The 21,920-nt window shown below is 34.8% G+C and overlaps 3 protein-coding genes across 7 annotated transcripts; 1 reads left to right on the forward strand and 2 right to left on the reverse strand.

Annotated features, from left to right (window-relative positions):
• The first annotated feature begins 7,116 nt into the window (after nucleotides 1-7,116).
• Nucleotides 7,117-10,737, forward strand: LOC129304932 (ninja-family protein AFP3). Of its 2 annotated transcripts, none has more exons than XM_054944783.1 (2): nucleotides 7,117-8,092; nucleotides 10,070-10,737. In XM_054944783.1, exons 1-2 carry the CDS (start codon nucleotides 7,459-7,461, stop codon nucleotides 10,474-10,476), a joined length of 1,041 nt encoding a protein of 346 aa, XP_054800758.1. In that variant the 5' UTR covers nucleotides 7,117-7,458; the 3' UTR covers nucleotides 10,477-10,737. The 2 variants fall into 2 exon arrangements, with proteins under 2 accessions (XP_054800758.1, XP_054800759.1); XM_054944784.1 differs by having other exon boundaries at nucleotides 7,119-8,092; nucleotides 10,121-10,737.
• Nucleotides 10,738-11,809: 1,072 nt separating this feature from the next.
• On the reverse strand, nucleotides 11,810-15,972 carry LOC129304931 (LRR receptor-like serine/threonine-protein kinase RPK2). The gene has a single exon (XM_054944782.1). It carries the CDS (start codon nucleotides 15,526-15,528, stop codon nucleotides 12,103-12,105), a length of 3,426 nt encoding a protein of 1,141 aa, XP_054800757.1. The 5' UTR covers nucleotides 15,529-15,972; the 3' UTR covers nucleotides 11,810-12,102.
• Nucleotides 15,973-18,859: 2,887 nt separating this feature from the next.
• On the reverse strand, nucleotides 18,860-21,787 carry LOC129307364 (uncharacterized). Of its 4 annotated transcripts, XM_054948300.1 has the most exons (5): nucleotides 21,675-21,787; nucleotides 21,384-21,521; nucleotides 20,826-20,870; nucleotides 19,863-20,645; nucleotides 18,860-19,247 (listed from the first exon to the last, which is right to left on the reverse strand). In XM_054948300.1, exons 4-5 carry the CDS (start codon nucleotides 20,606-20,608, stop codon nucleotides 19,103-19,105), a joined length of 891 nt encoding a protein of 296 aa, XP_054804275.1. In that variant the 5' UTR covers nucleotides 20,609-20,645; nucleotides 20,826-20,870; nucleotides 21,384-21,521; nucleotides 21,675-21,787; the 3' UTR covers nucleotides 18,860-19,102. The 4 variants fall into 4 exon arrangements, with proteins under 4 accessions (XP_054804275.1, XP_054804276.1, XP_054804273.1 ...); XM_054948301.1 differs by lacking the exon at nucleotides 20,826-20,870 and having other exon boundaries at nucleotides 21,384-21,435; nucleotides 21,675-21,779; XM_054948298.1 differs by lacking the exon at nucleotides 20,826-20,870 and having other exon boundaries at nucleotides 18,861-19,247.
• Nucleotides 21,788-21,920: the final 133 nt, after the last annotated feature.

Genomic DNA, 21,920 nt, shown 5'->3' on the forward strand with positions numbered 1-21,920 from the left:
TTTAAAATTTAATTCTTATATAAAGAGCTCAAGGTTAGATCGATTTGCCCTTATTATTATTTTTTTATTTTTTAAAATTTTTAAAAATTAAAATTTTTAATTATAATATTTCATATTTTTTAAAAAATAAATTATAATTTTTAAAAATTAAAAATAAATAATAAAAATTCTAATTATAAATTATAAATACATATTTTAAAGTTTAAATTTAATTTAAAAAAAAGATTTAAAAGAGTCGTCAAAACCTATTTTTTCAAGTTTATCAAGACTGAATTTTTAAGTCTAATTTTTTTAAAAAATATTAATTTTTTAAACTTAAATCTTTATAAAAATAAGATTGAACAGGCGATTCTCTAGCCTTAAACTTCATTTCTAACTCTACTCGAGGTGGCCGGACGGATGCCAGTTCAGGTTAGCCTGAACGAAACTCATGTGAGACTAAAAAAAAAAAAATAATAATAAATAAATAAATAAAGAAGAGAGAAGCGGAAAGAAGAGAAGGGGAAGCAGTAGGAGTGGGGGATGTATGCTATCATTATCAATCACGGCCTTTCAAAGACCACTTCCTGGTCCCTGTACCCCAAAGGCCACACCAAACCTTCTAACATGACGCGTGTGTACGACATCCCCCTCTCTCCTTTTGCCACGTCACCCACCTCACTCAACTTGCCCCCTCTTAGCTGTCTTCCATCCCCTCCTTTGGACATGTGTCCTCCCACCCCCCAAATCGTGTACCGTTGGATCTCCTTTGCCTGCGCCTTAGTCGTACAGTTCACATCTTGCCCTTTTATCTCAACTTAGTCTATTCGCATCACTCACTCCCACCTTTCTTTTACGCTGCCACTTGCTAACTTGGGTTGTCTTCTTTTCTTCACTTTTAAGTCAAGCATCAAATCTTTGTCACCATGCTCCCCTTCATCTTATCTTTCCCCATAGTTTTCTTCCTTTTTTGATCCATTTATAATATTTTCTGAAACATTTATCATTTACTTTTAAAAATACCCACATCTCTAATTAATTCCCCTCCTTTGTAATACTTGTAGGAGGATTAATATTGTTCTACAGTATTAGTATAAAAAAAAACTGGTTGTAAAAATCTGTGTGGGCCCAGGTTACATAAAAACATTTTAACTAACAAGGCAACAGTATTATTAATGTTAAAAAAACAGGTTATAAAAATTTGTATGGGCCGGGTTGTATAAAAATCTCCCCTCTATTGTATTACTGCTGGCATCTGACCTATTTTTTAATATTTTTATAGTAATTTTCTTTATTATTATATATTAAATAAAAATAAAAGATTATAAAGACTTTATAATTAAGTGGTATGGGACTTATAGTGAAAAATAAGTGGAGAATATGGAATCAATGCTAGAAAATATTATCTCTGAATCACAATATAAGACATATTCTAAAAGAATTTGCAATGTAATATATTGAGTAATTTTTATAATTGTATAGATAAGTGTGGTTTAAGATTTGTAAGTAATTTTTTCACTTGTCTCCTTTATATTTTAGCTATATTAAAAATTTTAATCTTCTACTCATTTTTATAAAGTGAGCTTATTAAAATTTTCTTTTCTTATTATTCAATTATATTGCAACTGAAAATTAATATCTCATGCATCGCACAGGCATAAACTTTAAATCAGATTTAAATCATACGTTTGACTTTCATATTTAAAAATCTGTAATTCAGCAACTTGTGTCTTGTGAGTAATAGGGTTCAATGATCGGATGCAGTATGATGCGAGATGTTTTTCAATTTTCACACGTTATGGTGTTTAGATTGGGATGATGGAAAAAACAATTCTTTATTCAAGACATTTTCTTATGCAATTATATGGTTTGTGTGGTGGTATTGAGGTAGATTTAAGAATTTTAAGGTAATCTGATAAATGCTTTTTTTTTTCTATTTGCCAAGTTTTAATCCTGAATGTTATTTTGAAAGTTCAAGTTAGTTTCCCTTAATCCAAGTATCCAACTGTGATAAGAACAGAGCTTAAAATGCACAAGAAATGGACTTTTAGTAAATTGAAGGAAACAATATTTTGTTGTAAACAAATAGATTTTTTGAATATTATTCATAGAGTTTTTGTTGTAAATTTCATTCATGTAATTTGTAAAATTTCTCTCCAATAAATATAAACTACATGAATTATGTAAAATGAATGGATGTTTTATTACTAATAAATGGACTTTAAATATTATTTATGGAGTTTTTATTATAAATATCATCTACATAACTTGTAAATTTTCTCCCTCTCAACAGTTATAAATCACATGAATTTTGACATAAACGGATGTTTTGTTGCGTATTTCACATGCCAACAATTCCTTCTTTCGAAAAAAAAAAATTAATTGTCAGAGAGGTCTGTAGAGTGCAAAATTATTTCAGATTCTATTAAAACTTTAATGCAAATATATTGATTTTGAGATCCAGCAACGCAATTCTCCCAAATTCGCAAAAGACGTGGCATGTGAACCAGATTTTTTTTATAACGTAATAAAGGAAAAACAGCTCAGTTAAATTGATAAAAAAGTTGCATCAACTTAGCCAGATATTTTATGGAGTTTGAATTATAAAAACATAGTGATACTTGGTGCTAGTACTACTGTCCAAAGGAATTCTAACCTAGCAGAGATGAATCAAGGAACGTCAATGAATAGGGACCAAAGTAAAAACAAACAAACATGAAGTGGGAGTTAAAATCTATTTTAATATATATTTTTTTCAAATAATAGCTCTAATTTTCCCCAAGGGATCAATGAAGTGCCCGCTTGATCGAGATTGATTGAAGTCTTGGTTTCAGACATCACATAATTTATTAAACAAATAATATACTATCATATTCATAACACGATTTTCCCAATTAATAAGTTGATGAAATTTCGCAAAACATTCTGTTGCAGTGTACTATTCACTAATTTTTAAAACAATCATCACACTTACGTGAAATTTTACAAATATTGGAATTGTTGCCGACGTGGAATATGTCTCTTGGAAAATAAGGATAATTAGAGAAAAATAATCCCTCTCAAAGGAAAAGGAGTGAAAATGAACAGAGGTGACATTATTATAAAAAGAAAGAGTGACGTTAATAAGCTGTGGCCAACAAGTCTGAATTTTGTTCCCTTCTCATTCTTCCTACTTTCCTACTCATCGTGTCAATGAAAATGAATTCTCTGCTGTGCCTAAGGTTATGCAATTCGTAGTTTCAAACTATTAACATAAAAGAAAACATAATAATCGCATTTTATGGGTTGAGAGATTATTCAGGAATTCACAAATTTGGACGCACGCTAGCTTTGATAAAATTGATTATATTTTAAGATTTTATTTTATGAGGTTCAACACTAGTCCTTAAATTGAAAAGCCGGCCCTACATGTCTAGACCCTATTTTTTTAATTTAAAAACATAAAAAATATTTATAATCCTAAAAATATTATTACATACAAGATTAATTTTGGACAAATAAATTTAAGGTAATCTACACCACAATAAATATGTAACATGTAGAGGTTGCTAACATCATCAGCTAAATTATTATGAATGAATGATAAAAGGAGAAATAGGTATAATGTTTTCATTTCTTTTAGTTGAACACTTATTCTTCAATAGGTTGAAATTAAAAAAATAATAAAAAAACTTAAAAGAGGTGCTCCATTCTTTTAAGCTTGAATTATCATTTTTTATTTTAAAACATCAGTCGGGTCTTGACTACTTTTAGGCTAAATGAGTAAATGGCTTGGGCTAGACAGCCCTAAAAACACTATTTTAAGATTTGAATCGGTCAAACCGTCACCCGAAAAAGAAAACAGTCTGATTCAACTATTTGGCCCATTCTAGCAGTTAATCCAAATTGGCCCGTTTTGACTCGAGTAGTTCTTGAAGACCCAGAACAAAAATCTGAAATCTGAAATAGTTGAACCATTTTTTAATATATATGTATATACATATTATTCTTTATTTAATTATTATATCACCTATTCAACCATCAATCTAATTAATTGAACCATAAGACCCGTGATTCACTTATCTTTTTAGTTCGTTGTCCGGTCTGATTTTTAAAATATTGCCAAGAAATCACTACATTTAAAAAATAAAAAAAGTGCATATAATTAAAAAAAGAAAAAACTCATTCTTGACTTACTGTTTTCCGGGAATATATATATATATATATATATATATATATATATATATAGATGGTGCGTAGAAGATAGAAACAGATCGTGGAAACTGGAATCACACGTAATGCAAGGCTGTCAGTGAAGTAAAAGGACCAAGTTGGGCAACTTGATATCTGATATCATGTTGTCCCTCGACAAGTGGTTCAACTTTCAACTTCCAATTCAACATATTCATGTCTTTTTAAGATAAATAATGATGATGACTTGCAAAGAATTAGGATCATATTTTAGATTAGATTCGGATTAACCAATCTTTACCTTCTGAAGATCAAATTACGGTTTAAGCCGTAAGCTGCATACACTTCTATTTTAACTTGAGATTGAGACGTCGGACTATCAAGTTGTTCCACCTCACATGTTTTAGTAATTGTATTCCCTGTAAAAATATGCCTCTAAATAAATTTCATCTAATCTAATAAGATATAAAACTGTATTCAAATTTTCAAGTGCTCTCTTTTACCCTGTATTTGAGATTGATTTTACAAATAAAAGTCTAACATGTAAGAAATTCTCCTAACGTGTTTCAAATAAAATTACATTTAACCTCAATTTATTATATATAATAATTTTTTTAAATTTTTTAACAACATAATAAATATATCCGTTGTGATTGAAAAATTATTAACTCATTCGTAAAAAATATATGATTGTCAATTCATTGACGAAAGGTCATATAACAATAAGATCCTAATTTATTTTATACAAAGTAAAATATTTTTTCTGTTAACTAGGGAACAACTTTTTACGGTTTTTATTAATATTAATTATTATTATGCCTCAACACCACAATATAAAGTATTGTTAATTAATTTATATTTTTTAAAAAAAGCTGATTAAAATCTTGATTTTCTAGAAATTTTTACATATTTCTAATTGTATCATTGAGTAAAATAAATTTAATATTTGATTTGTTCAAAAAATATTCATTAATTATTTGAGTTGAATATAATAAAGTAATAGTATAATTAAAAATACACATATATACAAAAATACAAATATATAAAATCTACCACTGCATTTTGAATTAAATAAGACTTTTAAAAAATGTCATATGCTGTGACTAGAGGGAGTAACATGTTAACCATGAAATAAATACATGGATTAAGGTGCAATTTGACTTTTAAATTTTTTCTTAAAGAGTAATTTTATTTTTGTACTGATGAGTGAGGTAATTTTACTCATAAATTATTTTTTTAAGGAGCAAAAAAATCCCTTCTATTAGGTGCCTAGCGTTTCTTGTAAGAATAGTTCAGTTCACTTGTTAATAATACATGGGTAAAATTACTCTTTAAGAAAAAACTTAGAAATAAAAATTTACCTTAATCTTAAATATATATTTGCATAGTTGGCTCTTTTAAAATATTGTTCCTTAATTGCATGAAGTAAATGATATATAAGTTACCTTATTTAATTTTTAACACAATTTTTTTTATTTTATCCTCTATTGAACGTGAAGAGAGAAAATATATTATTAAATAATATATATATATATATATATATAATTAGGGTAAAGTTGATAACTTTTTAAATTTTAAGAAAAAATTAATAAATTTTAAAATTTTTTTAATTTTGGTAAAATATATGAACAATAATTTATAAATAGGGTTAAAGAAGTATTGGACTGGTTGGTCAGCATTAGGTTGATATTTGGCTTGTAATGGACAAATTTTTGAGTATAAATGCTACTCTTTTCGTTTAAAAATATAAAATATTTTTAACCGAATCTCACCTTTCAATAAATAGTTACCTACTTCTAACCAATTCTTTTTTTTATATTTACTCCTATTAAATACCCTATAATAAATATAAAGTTATTATTAATAGGGACACTTAAAAAAAAGATAATGATTATATCTCGAAAGACTAAAAATATCTTACATTTTTTAACATACAATTTCTCAAAAATACTTTACATTTTTAAACGGAGGGAGCAATTGTTAATATGAGGATCTTATTTTATTTTTTTATCAATAAAAATTTAGGTGAGTTAAGTTCAAAGTTCACTAAGGTCAAAGCATTCTTTTAAGTTGAAATTGTATTTACAAAGATATATTTATAAATTATTCACTAACAAGTTTTTCACATCAATAGTATGATTTAAACCAATAATTTTATAAGTTATGGATTAAATTCTTATTAATTAAATTAATTTTTATTGATTGAGAATCTAATTTATAAGTGATTTATCAATACATTTTGAGTTTGAAAGCACGCCTTTGCCATGACGGGCGCCCAAAATTCAACTTATCCAAATTTTTTGTAATGAGAAAAAGTTAAAAAATATATATATATATAATAAAAAATATAGCGCAGTTGCCCCTTTTATTAGCCAACCAGAGATTTTAGAAATTGCTTTGCATCGCATTGTGAACCTTATTTAGATAGATGTGGTGTTTTCCAAACTTTTAATCAATCATCACTTTTTTTTATTTTATAAGAAACCAGTGAATAATGAGAAGATGCCAAGATAGTTTCAGCTTCGCTGGTAATTTCTATTTGAGATGTTTGATATTTTTCATTTGAAAAAAGAGGAGTGGGGATATGGATATTTAATATTTAATAATAACATTGAAAAAGATGGAAACAGTAAGACCCTGGGCTCGGAGTAGGAATGATGTGTTGTTGCAAACGTTTCGTGTGGTAACTCACCCACGTGGCGATTGAGTCAGTTAGCATAATCCTCTTTCGACAAGTGGACTTAGGAACCTCATCCCAACAAAACTACCCCTCCCCTAAAGCACAAACACATACAGACGACTCGTTGGCGTTACCTCAGGATCTGGCCTTCTCGCCACGTCAGCCCCTCCCCGCTCTTTTTCGTCCCCACGTGTCCCATTCTCCGGCCTCCTCACGTCACCAGGGGCAATTTCGTCATTTTAACCACCGATTTTTGGGTTTTATTATCTTTACGGCTTTTCAACCGCCTTCTTTTCCCCTGCCCCGATTCTTCCTACTTGATACCTTGGCGATCTCGTGTTATCAAACCCGTCCGTCTCGTCAGGGAGTAAGGATTTCACCGGGAAGCCGCAAGAAACTGTAGAATCTTTGTTCTCAGCTCGAATCAAAACAACGTTTGAATTGTAATTTATTTTTTCTCTTTCCTCTCAAAAGCATCCATCCCTCAACTTGCAAGCTCTTTTTCTTCTGGAGGGTCATAATGGGCTGCAGTTATTTGTACCGCTTACGCCAAAATCCCGCTGTAATTTGACCTTTCCATGATGTTCAGCTATCTGGGTTTGTTTTAATTGACTGAGCTTGTTGCGTCAATGGCGGACGTCGGGGATGGAGGAAAGAGGCACATTCCAACCCCAATGAGCAGTAATTTCCGGCGAGATCTGTTGCAGCTACATAGATTCATGTCTGTGAATCACTTGCCGGTGAAGGTGAAGCTGGAGGAGACAAGCGAAGAGGATGAGGGGGAGCTGGAGCTGACCCTTGGTCTCTCGATGAACGGTCGTTTTGGGGTGGACCCAAGAGCCAAGAAGATAAAACGCACTTCGTCGATACCGGAATTCATGAATCACAATCCAATTCTGAAAGACGAAGAGACAGCGATCGGGATGCCAATGGGATGCGGTGCTAGTTCGCTGGTGAGGACGTGCTCGCTGCCGACGGCGACGGAGGAAGAGTGGAGGAGGAGGAAGGAGCTGCAGACACTCAGGAGACTGGAGGCAAGGAGGAAACGGTCGGAGAAGCAGAGGAATTTGAGGGTCGTTCGGGAGCGAAATCGAGAAGACGACGTCGTCGTTGAGCGGGATGCTACTCAGACGTTGACTGATTTCGCCGGCTCGAGAGCGCCGCTGTTGGGCGGTGGTTTACCACCACCTGGTCCTCCATCGTTCTCCAAGGCCTCCAATGGCTCAGATGGGATCTCAGAGTCGGAGAGTCACCCGGCTTCAGGTAATTGCGATTCAATCGGCAATTTAGTTACGATTTTTTTTAATCCCTTTTTGGTGATTGAAGTCATCTGCATTTGCTTGCTTGATTCATCGTCCTTTGTTTCCTCTCTTGTGTATCTATTTTTTTTTAGCATCTTACACAATTTCAGTCCCAAAAGTCGCTAGTTTTCTTACTTCGTTTCTTCTCTGTTCTGACCTTAAGCAACTCTGGAACTGCCCTGCTTTTGTTGTTGTTTTTCCTTTTTTTAGTTCCATGAGTGTGTCAGATTGCTTCTCTAATCGATGTTTTCAATTTGGAGCTGATTGTTTGAGATTACTGTTTATAGCCTTATCTGAATGTCTGTTTCCCATGTCTCGTCCTTTGATTTGGAATTTTTTTAATTCTATAATTTGGAAAGAGGGTGAGGGATAAGACAAGTTTGGGCTACATTTTGGTGAATGTACTAGCCACCTGATCACTGATCAGAACAACAATGTGCACTAAATTAATGCAAGCTTTTTAACGTTCTTTTTTAAATGTTATTCTCAATGTGAAATTAATCCTTATTTAAAGGAAGGTGTCCAAAAGGCTGGATTATTATATGAATTATGAATCTGAAATAATTTGGCAGGAAGATTATGGAAAATGTTTATTCAAGGATCATGAAGGGTACTTCAAATCTTTTGAAACTTTCTTCTGGGCATAAAAACAATTGAAGAAAGAAAGTAATTCACTTGAAATAACCAAAAGGGTGTTTAATCAAAACTAACAAGTTTTGGAAAATGAGTTGATTCCTCAATGGTATGTGGCTTTAATTAAAGGAAGGTTAAAGGTACCCGCAAAAAAAAAAAATATATATATATATAGCATGTGAGTAATGTGCTTGTTTGTAAACCTCTGCCTTTGCTTAGCATCAATATCAATATCATACACGTATTTATTGAAAGTTGTAGCCTATGATTCGGGCATGGAGCATCTTGATTCTTGAGATAACAAAGATGATCATGAGGCATAGCTCTTCACATAGAAAGTTTTGCGTGGTTTGTTTATGGGTTTGATTGTTTCTTAAGAAGGAAATCAATATCGTTATAGAAGTTTATAGGAAGCTGCATTATTTTTTAGCCATGAACAAAAATCAACTATAAGAAGGAAAACACTTGCGATTCTCATGAAAAAAATCTGGCTTAGTTAACATGCAAAGGAGCTTCATGTGTTGTTTTGAATTTTCAGTTCGAGAAATGGGTCTTGATTTTCGCATGCAAAAAATCTAGTTAAAAATTATCCTAGCCCCTTTTCGACTTCATCCCTAAATTGGGAATAAATAGGCAGCAAAAGGTCGTTTGAAATATATCTTTACGTACAAACATCACAATCTGGGCATGTTATTACTGAAGCTGTCTTTGCCAAATCTGTTTCTCTTGTCTTCCTCCCAGTTGGTGACTGTTTTTACTATCTGAAATCTCTTGCCTTCAGAAGCTACCTCGTCTCCAATCATTACTATAAATTAAACCTCATGTTTATTGTCCTAACTATTTCGATAATGGATTTAGTAGGCATGTTCATTGAACAGTTACATAATTGTTGTGAATCTGGTTTGCTTGGATCAAACAACTAGTACAAGGGCATCCTGAGAACACATGTATTGACATTCGTATGCATTGACATTTGTAGCTATTTTGATGCATCATTTAGTTCTACTAGTCTAAAGCCTTGACGGTTGGGATTATTGTTCAACTATATTTCTGTCTCGTCTCTTTTCAATTCTGTCCTGCTGTTATCATAACATAAAGGAGTTCAAATTGTCATCACTCGGCTTCATGCCTTATCAGTCCATAGTTTGATCGATCTATGTTCTGATGCATGTTCTTCCTGAGATTGTCCCAAACTTATTTGTTTGTTTGTTTATCTATTTGATTCAAGCAAGGAGATAAATAAAATACAAGTTCAAACTAGCATGTAACTACACTTTCATCCTAGCCCTTTTTTCCCTGCTTCCAGGAACAAAATCCCCTGATGCTAGAATCTCTAACTGTACTAACTACTCTGTAGATGGAGAACAGAAATCAACAATCGCCTCAGGAACACTGATTGCCGGAAAATCAGGCAAGACTGGTGCTGTTGCAACTAGGATTGAGGATAACAAAATTGTATCACCGAAAAGCAGGACCAAAGATATGATGAAGAATATGTTGGAAGAAATGCCTTGTGTGTCTACCAAAGGTAAGGGTCCCAATGGAAAGAGAGTTCAAGGTTTTCTTTACCGGTACCGGAAAGGAGAGGAAGTGAGGATACTCTGTGTTTGTCATGGCAGTTTCCTCACCCCGGCTGAGTTCGTCAAGCACGCAGGCGGCGGTGATGTGGATCACCCATTAAAGCATATCGTTGTAAGTCCAAGCTTTTTATAACTCCTTAAAATGAGACAAGGGACAAAGGAACCAATGATGAGTAGTCAATAGTGACACAATACTCTCTTTGGTTTCTCTTTAAAATTTGGCTCTTGATTTGGTCATGGAAGTCCCGTGCGAGCATTAATATTCTAAGTCTAAGATATTATGGAGGATCTGATCTCTTTCTTGATGTTCTCTGTTATTGTTGCAAAAGCTAACTTTTAGTATGAGGGAACAATGTCAATGTTATCATTTCCTAAGTGGCATTCCATTCCTTCACTTTGCTTGTCTCTTTCATGTTAGTTTCGTTGTTCGAGAGCTTCTACATTTGATATGTAACTGCAAATTTGGCACACTTAAATCTACTGTGAAGGGTAAGATCAATAATGTCGCATTCTGCAATATGGTTTCAATCTGAAAACATAGCAGGATTTGAATGTTTGATTATTTAGTTAACTTGATGAACAAAATTGTTCACGGATGCATTGTGATGCCCTTCCATGAGTAGGGAAAATCATTTTGTACCAAGAAATATCTTTTTATTTTAAAACTACTAAAAATTTAAGCCTGTTAATTTAATTTTTGAATTTTTGAGCAAGAATAAACTTAAAACTCACTCAAGCCTGAATGCATAAGTTAGTTGACTGTGGGAGGGGGGATGGAATATTGTCTTGGTGAAAAATAGTCAATGATTTTTTGACTGTCATAGGACGGAGAATGTCCTTTGAGGAGTAAAAAATGGATATGGATTTTTTTTAAAAAAAAGATACCGACACTTAACAAAATCACCAAATTAGTGCTAAAGAAAATCATAAATTGTACTACAAAATAACCACAAAATCCTTGCTAGTTAACCAAAAAAACACACACACACACACACAATTCATGGATTGTTCATTGTTGTAAAACTAAAAAAAAAAAAAAAAAGTCACGCATTTAAAGCGCTCAGGATCTGCATGTGAAATTTCTCATTGTATCTCACGGAAACTTTGTCGAGATGAGGCCACGAGGGGTCATGATTTACTCTAATTTTTTAGAAAGGAGAAAGAAAAAGATTAAAAAAGGACTTTGATTGGAGAATTAAGTAGAAAGAATTGATTTCTTATCAAGGAAAAAAGACAGATTTGATTTTTAAAACAAAAAATTAAGATGAAAGTGATTCAGTCAGAGATGATGGGTTCATTGTAACATTAAATGCGTCAAAAAAACCATCCGAGGGTAATGGCAATGATGGGGATGAACATAATTAAGCGTTTCTATTCTGGTTCTCGTACGGCCATGGGTAAGTCTTTGAATAGTTTGGTTACTTCTAATCATATTCTTCCAACGTGATTTAGTCGGAAATAAAATATATGGAGAGACTGATTCTATTCTATGATCTTATTAAATAAATGAAACAGGAATACACGTGTATGGCGTGGAAATCACATATCTGCATTCTTCTGCAGATTCATCTCCGAAGGCCAAAAGCCCCCTACTCTAGAAACAAGCATCGAAAACTGAGGGCATCGCTATATTACAATTAAGTGAATTTACAGATTGCAACTCAACCTAGGAAGAAATAGCCCACAAAAAAGGACCCAAGCCTAAAATCACAAATCATATTACAAGTGGGAATACCTCTAAGAATCACTGTCAAACTCGCTAGCATGATGGCGGTTGAAGTTGCTTTAGCCTACGCACAACCTGTTTCATGGACGGTCTCGTCGAGAGGGAATCAACGGTACACATGATGGCCAAATGCAGCACCTCTATCAAATCATCTGAGGGTCCTACATCCCATAACCCAGCAGTGAAGAACTCCTTGGCACTCCCTTGCCGAAGTAGCAGGCACGCCCATGCCACTATGTTAAAGCCATTCCCATAGGATGAAAATGAAGGATCTAATGCCTTCTTGTCCGAGAGCAACTCCAGAAGTACAACACCATAACTATACACGTCAGCCTTATCAGAAACCCGACAAGTCATGGCATACTCCGGTGCAACATAACCAAACGTTCCTGCCACCCCCGTGGTAGCATGGGTCTCAGAAGTTCCCAGAAGTCTCGCCAATCCAAAGTCAGACAAATATGCATTGAAATCCTCATCCAACAATATGTTGCTGGGCTTCACGTCACGATGGAGAACACGGGGCACACACTGATCATGGAGGTAGGCTAGCGCTCGGGCAATGTCCAATGCAATCTTGTGAAGAATTCTCCAGTCCACAGCCCTTGTCGACCTCTCCTGAATAAATTTTTCCAGGTTCCCACCCGGCAAATAATTGTATATTAGAAACATCTCAGTCTCACTGGCATGGTACCCAAACAAAGTGACAAGATTTGGATGGCGAAGTCTTCCAAGGGTCTTAATCTCTGCATCAAATTGTTGCACACCTTGGAATCGTCCTACTGACAGACGTTTTATTGCCACTAGATTTCCTGGTGCTATCTCTGCCTTATAGGTTGCTCCAAATCCTCCATTTCCAATACAATTGCTTGCATTGAAGTTACCAGTGGCACGAACGACAGTTTCAAAAGTCAATGGAACCCCAATATCAATAAAAACGATAACTTCTTTTCTTGTGGAACCAACAACCCTGGACCTGGAGTTCCACTTGCGGGTATAAAAGAAAAGAATAATCAAGGCTATAAGAACAGAAACGATGGCTGATGCAGATGTTATAGATGCTATTTCAATAGAATTGAATCCAGACCCACTACCTTTGCTGGTAGTTTCTGGTGGTGCAGCAGTATAAGAACTAGAATCAGCTACCTGTCCTTGTTGATCTGTTGATGGCGCAGTCAGAGAAAGCATGTAGCAAGGACGTAAATATGGATTCCCAACGGCACTGCTGCATTTCAGAGAGTTATTATTTGATGGCAATGATCCAGAGAAGTTATTGAAGGACACATTAAATGTTGAGAGAGTAGTGACATTTGCCAGACCAGTAGGAATATGCCCAGAGAGTTTGTTGTTGTTGAGAAGAAGACTAGTCAGATTTCTCAAGTTCTCAAAACACTTTGGAATCTCACCCGTGAAAGAATTAGATGACAGATCCAAGACTTCTAAAGAGTACAACTGCCCCAGGTTGGTAGGAATGGAGCCAGTTAAGTTATTAGAGGCCAAGGAAAGAAACACCAGATTTTTCAATTGGCCAACGCTGACAGGAATCAAACCTTGTAACTGATTCCAACTAAGGTTCAGAGAAACAAGAGATACCAATTCTCCTAAACCAACAGGAATTGGTCCAGTTATCCGATTTCCGGATGCATCCAAAAATTTTAATGACCTGCACATCCCGCCAAAGTTTGCAGGAATCTGGCCAGACAGCCTATTATAGCTGACATTTAATAGCAATGCATCTAATCCATCACATTTATCAAATATGTTGGTAGGAACTGGCCCTGCAAGCTTGTTTTCTCCAACAAGAAACGCATAAACCATTTTCTTCCCCAATCTGTCACGTGCTAGGGGCAATGACTGCATGCCAGAAAAGTTGTTGTTCCCAAAGTTATGCAAAACGGAAAGACCAACATCTCCCACTGAACTCAAAACGGATCCATCATGAACCTTTGACGAAAAAAAGGACATATATGGAATTGAGACATTGTCAAGTTCAAACAGATTGCCATTCCAGGAAGGAACTGAAGGACAAGTACCATTAAAAAATTCAGGAATTGAACCAGACAAGATATTCCCACTGACATCAAACACAGCCATACAAGGAACATGAAGCTCTTCAGCAAGCTCTCCAGTAAGGTTGTTTGAGCTTAAATCAAGAAAATGCAGCTTCTTGCAGCCACTAAGCTGATTAGGAAACTCCCCAGTGAAGTAATTCTGAGCCAAATTGACCATCTCTAAGTTATCACAAGCACCCCAACTGCTTGGGAAACTGCCTTCCAGAGTTGCCCTCGGTGCCCACAATATTCTAAGCTTTGGGAGGGATGTAATTTCCACAGGCATGGCACCTTCAAAATAATTCAATTCATCATTTATAGAGACCAATTGCGAAGATTGCCGCACAGTATTGTTAACCTCAGGAAGTGGATTGAAAAGATTTGATAGCACGAGGACAGACAGCTCCGAACAATTCCCAATTTCTGGAGGTACAGGACCACTGAGAGCATTTCTTGAAACATCCAACACTTCAAGCAGCTTAAGTTTACCAAGTTTGGAAGGAATTACTTCTTCCAATAAATTCGAATACAACAACAGTGTCCGTAATTGACTACAATTTCCCAAACTGCTTGGAATTCGCTGAACTAAGAAGTTACCTGACAAATCCAGATGTTCAAGCTTCCCACAGTTATCCCCGATCTCAAGCGGTATAGGCCCACTAAGCAGATTAGACAGTAGATAAACCCCCTTAAGCTTACCGATGAACCCAGGAACAGATCCATTCAAGCCATTCGCAGCTAAATTCAGGATTTCCAAACTTTCAAGACGTGCAAGTGAGTTCGGTATCTCCCCGACAATTTTATTAAACCCGAGGTTAAGAACTCGCAAGCTCCTCAAGCCACCAAAATGAGACGGAAGTGACCCAGTTATGGAGTTGCCCTCTAGGTCGAGAACTTCCAACTTGCTCATACCCCAAATTTCAGAAGGAATTTCACCCTCAAAACCGTTAAACGGGAGTGATAGAATCCTGAGCTCAGTAAGCTTACTAATCAGAGGCGAAATCTTCCCAGACAATGCTCCTCCACTGCCGTCACAGCTCCTCCTAATTCCAAATCCATAAAGTGGAAATTCAGCAGAATCAGTACATGGAGAAGAGCTTCGATTACTTCGACCACCATTTCCAGTAATGTTGAGGGCGACAACCCGCGAATTCGAGTCGCAGAGGACACCGAACCAAGAACAGTGATTGGAATCTCCGGCCGAATTCCAGTTCGAAAGCAACCCCGATGGATCAGAGACCAAATTCTTGAAATGAAGAAGCACTGATTTGTCCGAATCGGCCGGAAAGGCGTCGCTCCAAGAGGCGAGGAGGACCCATGAGAGAAAGTAGAATTCCAGAAGAAGCAAAGGGGACATGGGCTTGTGAAAGAAACGCCATTTGATCAGTGAATTACGTGAATAAGGAAACATCTCACGAACCCTCGAAGGGACTTCCAGACCCAGATAATTCAAACCCTAAACCCTTCCCTTTGAGTTGCAGACAAAGAAAAGGGGATTTTTTTCCCCCCTGAAAACCCTAACCCTAATTTTGCTAGCTAGGAAGACAGAAAAAGATATAGAGCCAAGGGGCGAAGGAATAGTGCAGCAATCAAGTGTGTGAATATTTCAACTGTGTTCTTTTCAGAAAACGCGTTTTTCTTTCCTTCTCTGTCTAGTTTTGCTTTTGCATTTGTTTTGTTTTTTTTTTTTCCCCAATCTTCTTCCTTCGTTTTTCCGTTATAAAAAAACAATTAATTTCTTATAAAGTAAATTAAAAAAAAAATGAAAAAGGGGTTTCGTGGCCATTGGGAATGGCGGGGGATAATGGGGTCCACTCTACATTTAGCGAGTAGGAGAGTGGGAACCACAGCCGGTCAATAAATGATGAAGCCACGTCAAATTAAGGGGTCCTTGGTAGTTAGGCTTAAAGGTGTCAAAAGATTCCTTAAAGTTAAACACGTGTCATCATGGATAGAAACCCACGTGGGATAATGTTCCAGGATGTGAGAGGGTCCCACCTTCTTTTTAGTGTCGTCGGCCCTTTGCTTCATGAGGTCCAGATAAGCAAGGCCCTACTCCTTGTCAATTTTGTACAGTTTTTTCCCCCCTCTCAAATTTCTATTCAAAGAACAAACATTAATTGAAAGCATTTCCCATATATGGGCAACTGACTCCTTTCACCACACTCAACTACTTTTATCTTCCTTTTCCTTTTTCTAATTTGTAACAGTGAGATGTTTTTATCTCATCCTGACTTAACCTTTTGTTAAAAAATATATTTATCTTTTTACTATTTAAAATCTACTGAATACATAAAAATATTGAATATAAACAGTGAGATATTATTGAGCTTAATGAAATTGTAAAATTGCACCCATAAACATGACAAGTATAATGACAATTGACAACCACTTTGTGTTGATTTGAACCAAAATAAACAATAACTCTCCGCTAATAAAGATCGTTGATGAAGGGATGACTCTCATTAACATCCCTTGTGGTTCTGAATAGAAAACAATAATTGTTATAAATTATAATTGTTCAACTAATTTAAATAATTTAGATTGGTTTTTTTTACCAGTTAAATAATTTAGATTTGTTAAGAGAAGTAAGAAAGGCATGTTTAATATTTTAAATACATCATTTATTATATTATCGGTATTCAATAGTACTTTTTTTTTAAAATAAAAATAATAATATAAGAATCATTTAAATTAAACTTATTTTTGGGTTTTTTTAATCAAATAACTCATACTTCGGTTCCATGGTCCCGGGCAAGTCTTCTTCTTCGTCTTTTTTTCCCCACCATTTGTTATCGGAAAGGTAAGTCATTATCTTAAGTCCACAATTTCATTTGACCACTGAATTTCCACCATGACTGACACTCACTGGTCTTATTTTACCTTCTGGATGCCTTCTCTTTTGACTTGGAACTCCAAAGCTGAAGTCCTTCTTATACCTTACAGGCTAATAAAAGCCACGGAAAACAGATTTGAAGGTCATGTAATTATTTATTGGGAGAATTTTCAAACCTCTTAACAATTAAAACCTAATATATTTTAACAACCATACTTCTTATCATAATATTTAAAAAGTTTAAAAATAAAATTTATTATACAAATCATTTTACTAAAACCTAATATAGCTTATTATTTCTTTAATTTTAATTATTAATATTATAGTTGCTTTTTAGGGTACTGCTCTCTCTCTCTCTCTATATATATATATGCTTATATAATTGAGTATCTAATTTCATGAATGCTGATAAGGAAAACCCGACTATCATCACTTTCTTTATCCCACAAATTCAATTTTTTATGTAAAGTTTATATTAATTTAACAAGTGACAATAGATAATTAACAAATATTATTGAGAAATTAACAAGTAAAATTATGCAATTAATAAGTAAGTTGGTTGCTTTTTTGAAATAATAGTTAAATAAATCTTGTTATGATATTAACAAGTCAAATTATGCATTTAACAAGTATTATTACATAATTAACAAGTAAAGTTGCATGAGTAACAAGTAATGTAATTTAGTTGAAGGAGTCATGGATTTGATAAGTAAATTCAAGTAATTAACAAGTCCTATTGAGGTATTAACAATGATAGTTATGCGATTAACAAGTAATTTAACTTTGTTGTGAAAGTCACGGACTTAACAAGGATTAAGTAATTGACAAGTTCTGTTAAAATATTAACAAGTACAATTATGTAATTAACAAGTAATTTATTTATGTTGCAAGAGTCGTGGGGTTAATAAGTAAGTGATTAACAAGTCTTGTTAAGGTATTAACAAGTAAAGTTATGTGATTACAAGCAATATAATAATCAAGTGATTTGAAAATAAGGTTTATTATATATGTATATATAATTTTATATATTATATAATTGAATAGGTTGAGTAGCTTGGTGGCTTACAATTTTTTAGTGAACCAAGGGGTCTTAAGTTCTACTCTCACCTTGACCACCTTTAAAAAAATTAATTTTCCAGCCACTGCCAACGGTAGTCTAGCCAACAGCTAAATCTCTGACGACGGAGGTCCAGTGGCTGCCGTTGCCGGCGAAGCTCAGGTCACCAGTGATGATGCTCTGGCAACGGTGGCTAATGGTTTTTTTTTTTTAATATTAGAACTAAAGGTATTTTTATCTTTTCTACTTTCAACTTATTTTTAATTTAATTTTTTAAGACTAAACTGATATTTTAAAATTTTTTGAAACCCAACTGAAAATATGTTGCTACTAAATTGTTTAAATGAAATTCTTCCTTATTTATGCTAGTTTCCTTGATTAATTAGCATCAACGTTTATTTATATTCTTACCCAAAGAATATTCCTGGATGAAAAAAAAAAAGATAGAATATAATCAGATTTAAACAAAATTACGAGTAATTTACATAAGATGATTAATATTTGAGCGAGAGAAAGAAGGAATTGTGAAAAGTGAAGCATGACATTGAATCAGAGCCCTGCGGCTGATTCGGGGCAATTTGGTGGAAAGTTTGTATGCAGGTGACGTAACAAAACCGAGACGTCTTTTTTAAGCTCTCCTTGTCAATTTTTTTAGCAAAGATATTAATAAATAAATATTTTTTAAAATGCGATTTCATATATTAGTAATACACTAAAATGTTCTCGACAAATTATGTTTTGTATTATTACAAAAAATAATATGGAATGAACAACGAAGAATTACAGATATGATGAATCGGACAAGATACACTAAACTTTATGCCGAATTTATAATTTAAGTGTAAGAATTACTCATGTATGAAGACTTTCACGAATAATTTTAAGGATCCAGATTCGGGTATTTGTATTGAATTCGTTAATACTTTTAAAGATCCAAATCTTCGTAGCTATGCCTGCGCATGTTAGATATGCATCAGGAATATATGATAGAGAGAGAGACGACGACAAAATGATTATAAACATATTTGATAAAGATAGTGTTCCAAAGCAAGGCCTGATCGGCTGATTGATTATTATTCAGTGATTGCTTTCTCAACGACTTGAACAACAAGAGGGGAGATACCAGCGATTTCTTGGTCGAGGATTTGGTGTTTTTTCAGCTTCAGGACTAGGCGGCTCTAACGCCTTTTCTGAATTTATTCTTATTTTACTCTTCCTTCCACCCTCAATTGCCAATCTGAAACAAATCACAAATAAACTTACTGTCAACGCTCAGCAATCACACCCTCTTCCCAAATTCACATCATTAAAATCAAATTATTACCAATGAAAACCACGAATTCTAAAACCATTACTCAAGGAGCTTCACGACGAGCCTTGAATTTTCGTTTCACAGACACACTACAAATTTTTCATACAAAGTGCAGACCTTCAGCACAATCATGCATGGCTCGTCGTATAATTCATCACATTCTTCAAAGCAGGTCCCACATGTAATTTGTTTAAGTTCTAAACCATCTAAATCTATCATAGTGAATTACTGCACCAATATTTATACAAGTTATGAGCGTAGCAGAGTAACTGTTGTTACCGAACGGGTGTGTGAGAATAAATTCTTTTTTTTTTCTTTTTCTTTTTGGTTGCGTGTGTGAACAGAGTAGGTGTTTTTACTTATAAACTCACACCATCAACCACAAGATGAAATGAAATGCCATTGGATATGCAGTTGCTGTCTGTGAGTAATTCATGAGGAATATGCAAATGCTTACTCTTGGAGGTTAGCATTTTAATAAATGAAGTTCCAAGTGGCATGCATATTTCTGCAGAAAAGCAAAAGAATGGTGAAACTTACACAGGAAATTGAAAAGATCGATTGCTCATACGGCTATCTTCAGAGCGGTAAGACACACTGGTGATATTCTTAGCCTCCTCCGTGGGGACCATTATTGCTTCCTTCCTATTATCCTCTGTAGTTTCAGCCAATGTTTCTACTGATTCACAGTGCATCACCATGAGCGAATCTTTGACTTCCTCCCATGTAACTCTTGTTGATACTGAATCTGAGTGCCCTTCTATGTCAGCACAATTGCTTGGGACTGCCTCTTCAACAGGATACAGTGCCGTGGACTTGCTGATTGAGTCATCAACCCTTGCGAAACTATTGTTTCCCGCCTGTATACTGAAAAGAGATTCATTTGATGTATGACTCCATCCCAAAGGATTTGTCGCTCTGCTGGAAAATACAGACAATGGGATCCTGTTTGGATCATAGCCAGGTCTAGCCATCATTTGACTGGGAGGATACTGTGTAACTGACGTACTTTGGAAGCTCCACACGGGGGATGGGTAACCAAAGTCGCTTGAATATGACATCGTTGGAAGATCATCATTAACAGCATGCTTTGGTTCCAAAGTATGAAGACCATTTTCATCGTTTTCTAACACTACTGATTCGTCTAGTGAAGAGTCTGATAATGAAGAAGAACAAACTGACTGCTTTTGGCGAGAAATGGCATGATCATCATCGTCCTCGGGAACTTGAGAATGCACTTCCAGATTATGGCTGATTCCTCCATCTTCATGATCCAAAGAAGCCATTATTTTCGGTGCTTAAAATTTCTCTAGACTGCAATTGCTGCGAAAAGAGAATCAACAAATCATTGTGCATCTACTTGACCCAAAAAAAAAAAACGAAGGGTAAATTATTCTCCTCTTTTATAATAAATTCTTCAATCATTAAACCTATCTAGTATGAAAATATGCACAAATCTTTTAGAATTAAAATAACAACAAAGTATGGCACGGGTTGAATCACCTATCAAGACCAAGCCCATTTGCTCTCACAGCCCAAGTCCATCCACTAGTAAAGAAATAAAAACAAAACGTCATGTAAATAGTTGATTCTAGAGTTTTTTTTTCCTAGTTCATTGATCTTTTTGTTCTTTTATTCATTGCTTAATATGGTATGAGAGCCCGCGACCGCGCGGCATTCGTTGGCCACGCCCAAAAAGCGACTCAACAGTCAACATTGATATGTGTCGTGTGCGTGTGTGCGTCTCTCTGTTTTTTTTTTTGGAAAAAATGCTGGATTAGGGGTGAATTTCTTTTTTTTTTTTCAAAAAAAAAAAATTAACAAAGGCCACGCTCAAGAGACACGAGCACAGAAGGTTTGAGAACGTGAAGGGTCAGCGAGTACCATCAACTGATCTCATCGACACCCGGCATTGTGTAATTACGTCTTCAATCTTCACATTGAATGTGTTGATAATACAAGTTATGTAAAAAGCTAACATATGAAATACAGATCTACAGCGTGCAAAGGGAGAAGAAAAAAGTTGCAAGAATCGTCTATCAATGTAAAATCAAAACTTACCCAGAGAGCTGTCGCAGAAATCCAATGGCCTTCTCAAATTGTTATAGATCCACTGCAAGCACAGAAGTGGCGATCGACGGAGTTCAATGGAAAGAAACCTAGAAGCAAAAATTGACACGTATTCCAAAGGGAATGACACTGCAATGCCAAGAAAGGAAGAGAAAATCGGGGAATGAAACGGAGATCCAAACAAGGTTCGCAGGGGGAGATACAGATGAAGATAAAAGGGGGAATCACAGAGATTATATCGCGAAGTTATCTGTTCCTTAACGAAGAGATGAACAAACTTACCCAAGAAACGAATCAAACGAAACGACGTTAACGAATTCGCGCCACTGCCAGCAACCACCTAATATCACTCAAAACGGCGATCCCATTGCCAGCTCACATGTTTTCACAATTCATTTTCTTATTGACCTTTGACTGCAAAAACGGTGATCGTTTTTCTAATAAATAGTTCTTGATTGTCCAGAGAAAATAATCCAGTAATTTTAGAAATTATTTTATTTATCCCAAGAAAAGGTCATTGTCGTTTTA

Source organism: Prosopis cineraria, unplaced genomic scaffold, assembly GCF_029017545.1.
Source record: "Prosopis cineraria cultivar Desert tree isolate PC_DT_omini unplaced genomic scaffold, ASM2901754v1 PC3, whole genome shotgun sequence".
Classification (NCBI taxonomy): domain Eukaryota; kingdom Viridiplantae; phylum Streptophyta; class Magnoliopsida; order Fabales; family Fabaceae; genus Prosopis; species Prosopis cineraria.

Excerpts from the sequence above, each read along its gene's own strand:
- LOC129307364 (XM_054948300.1), bottom strand. The coding sequence starts at position 20,608 with ATGGCTTCTTTGGATCATGAAGATGGAGGAATCAGCCATAATCTGGAA. Across the intron at positions 19,248-19,862 it reads CGATCTTTTCAATTTCCTGT|ATTGGCAATTGAGGGTGGAA; the intron begins GTAAGTTTCACC and ends GATTTGTTTCAG.
- LOC129304932 (XM_054944783.1), top strand. The coding sequence starts at position 7,459 with ATGGCGGACGTCGGGGATGGAGGAAAGAGGCACATTCCAACCCCAATG. Across the intron at positions 8,093-10,069 it reads GGAGAGTCACCCGGCTTCAG|GAACAAAATCCCCTGATGCT; the intron begins GTAATTGCGATT and ends CCCTGCTTCCAG.
- LOC129304931 (XM_054944782.1), bottom strand. The coding sequence starts at position 15,528 with ATGTTTCCTTATTCACGTAATTCACTGATCAAATGGCGTTTCTTTCAC.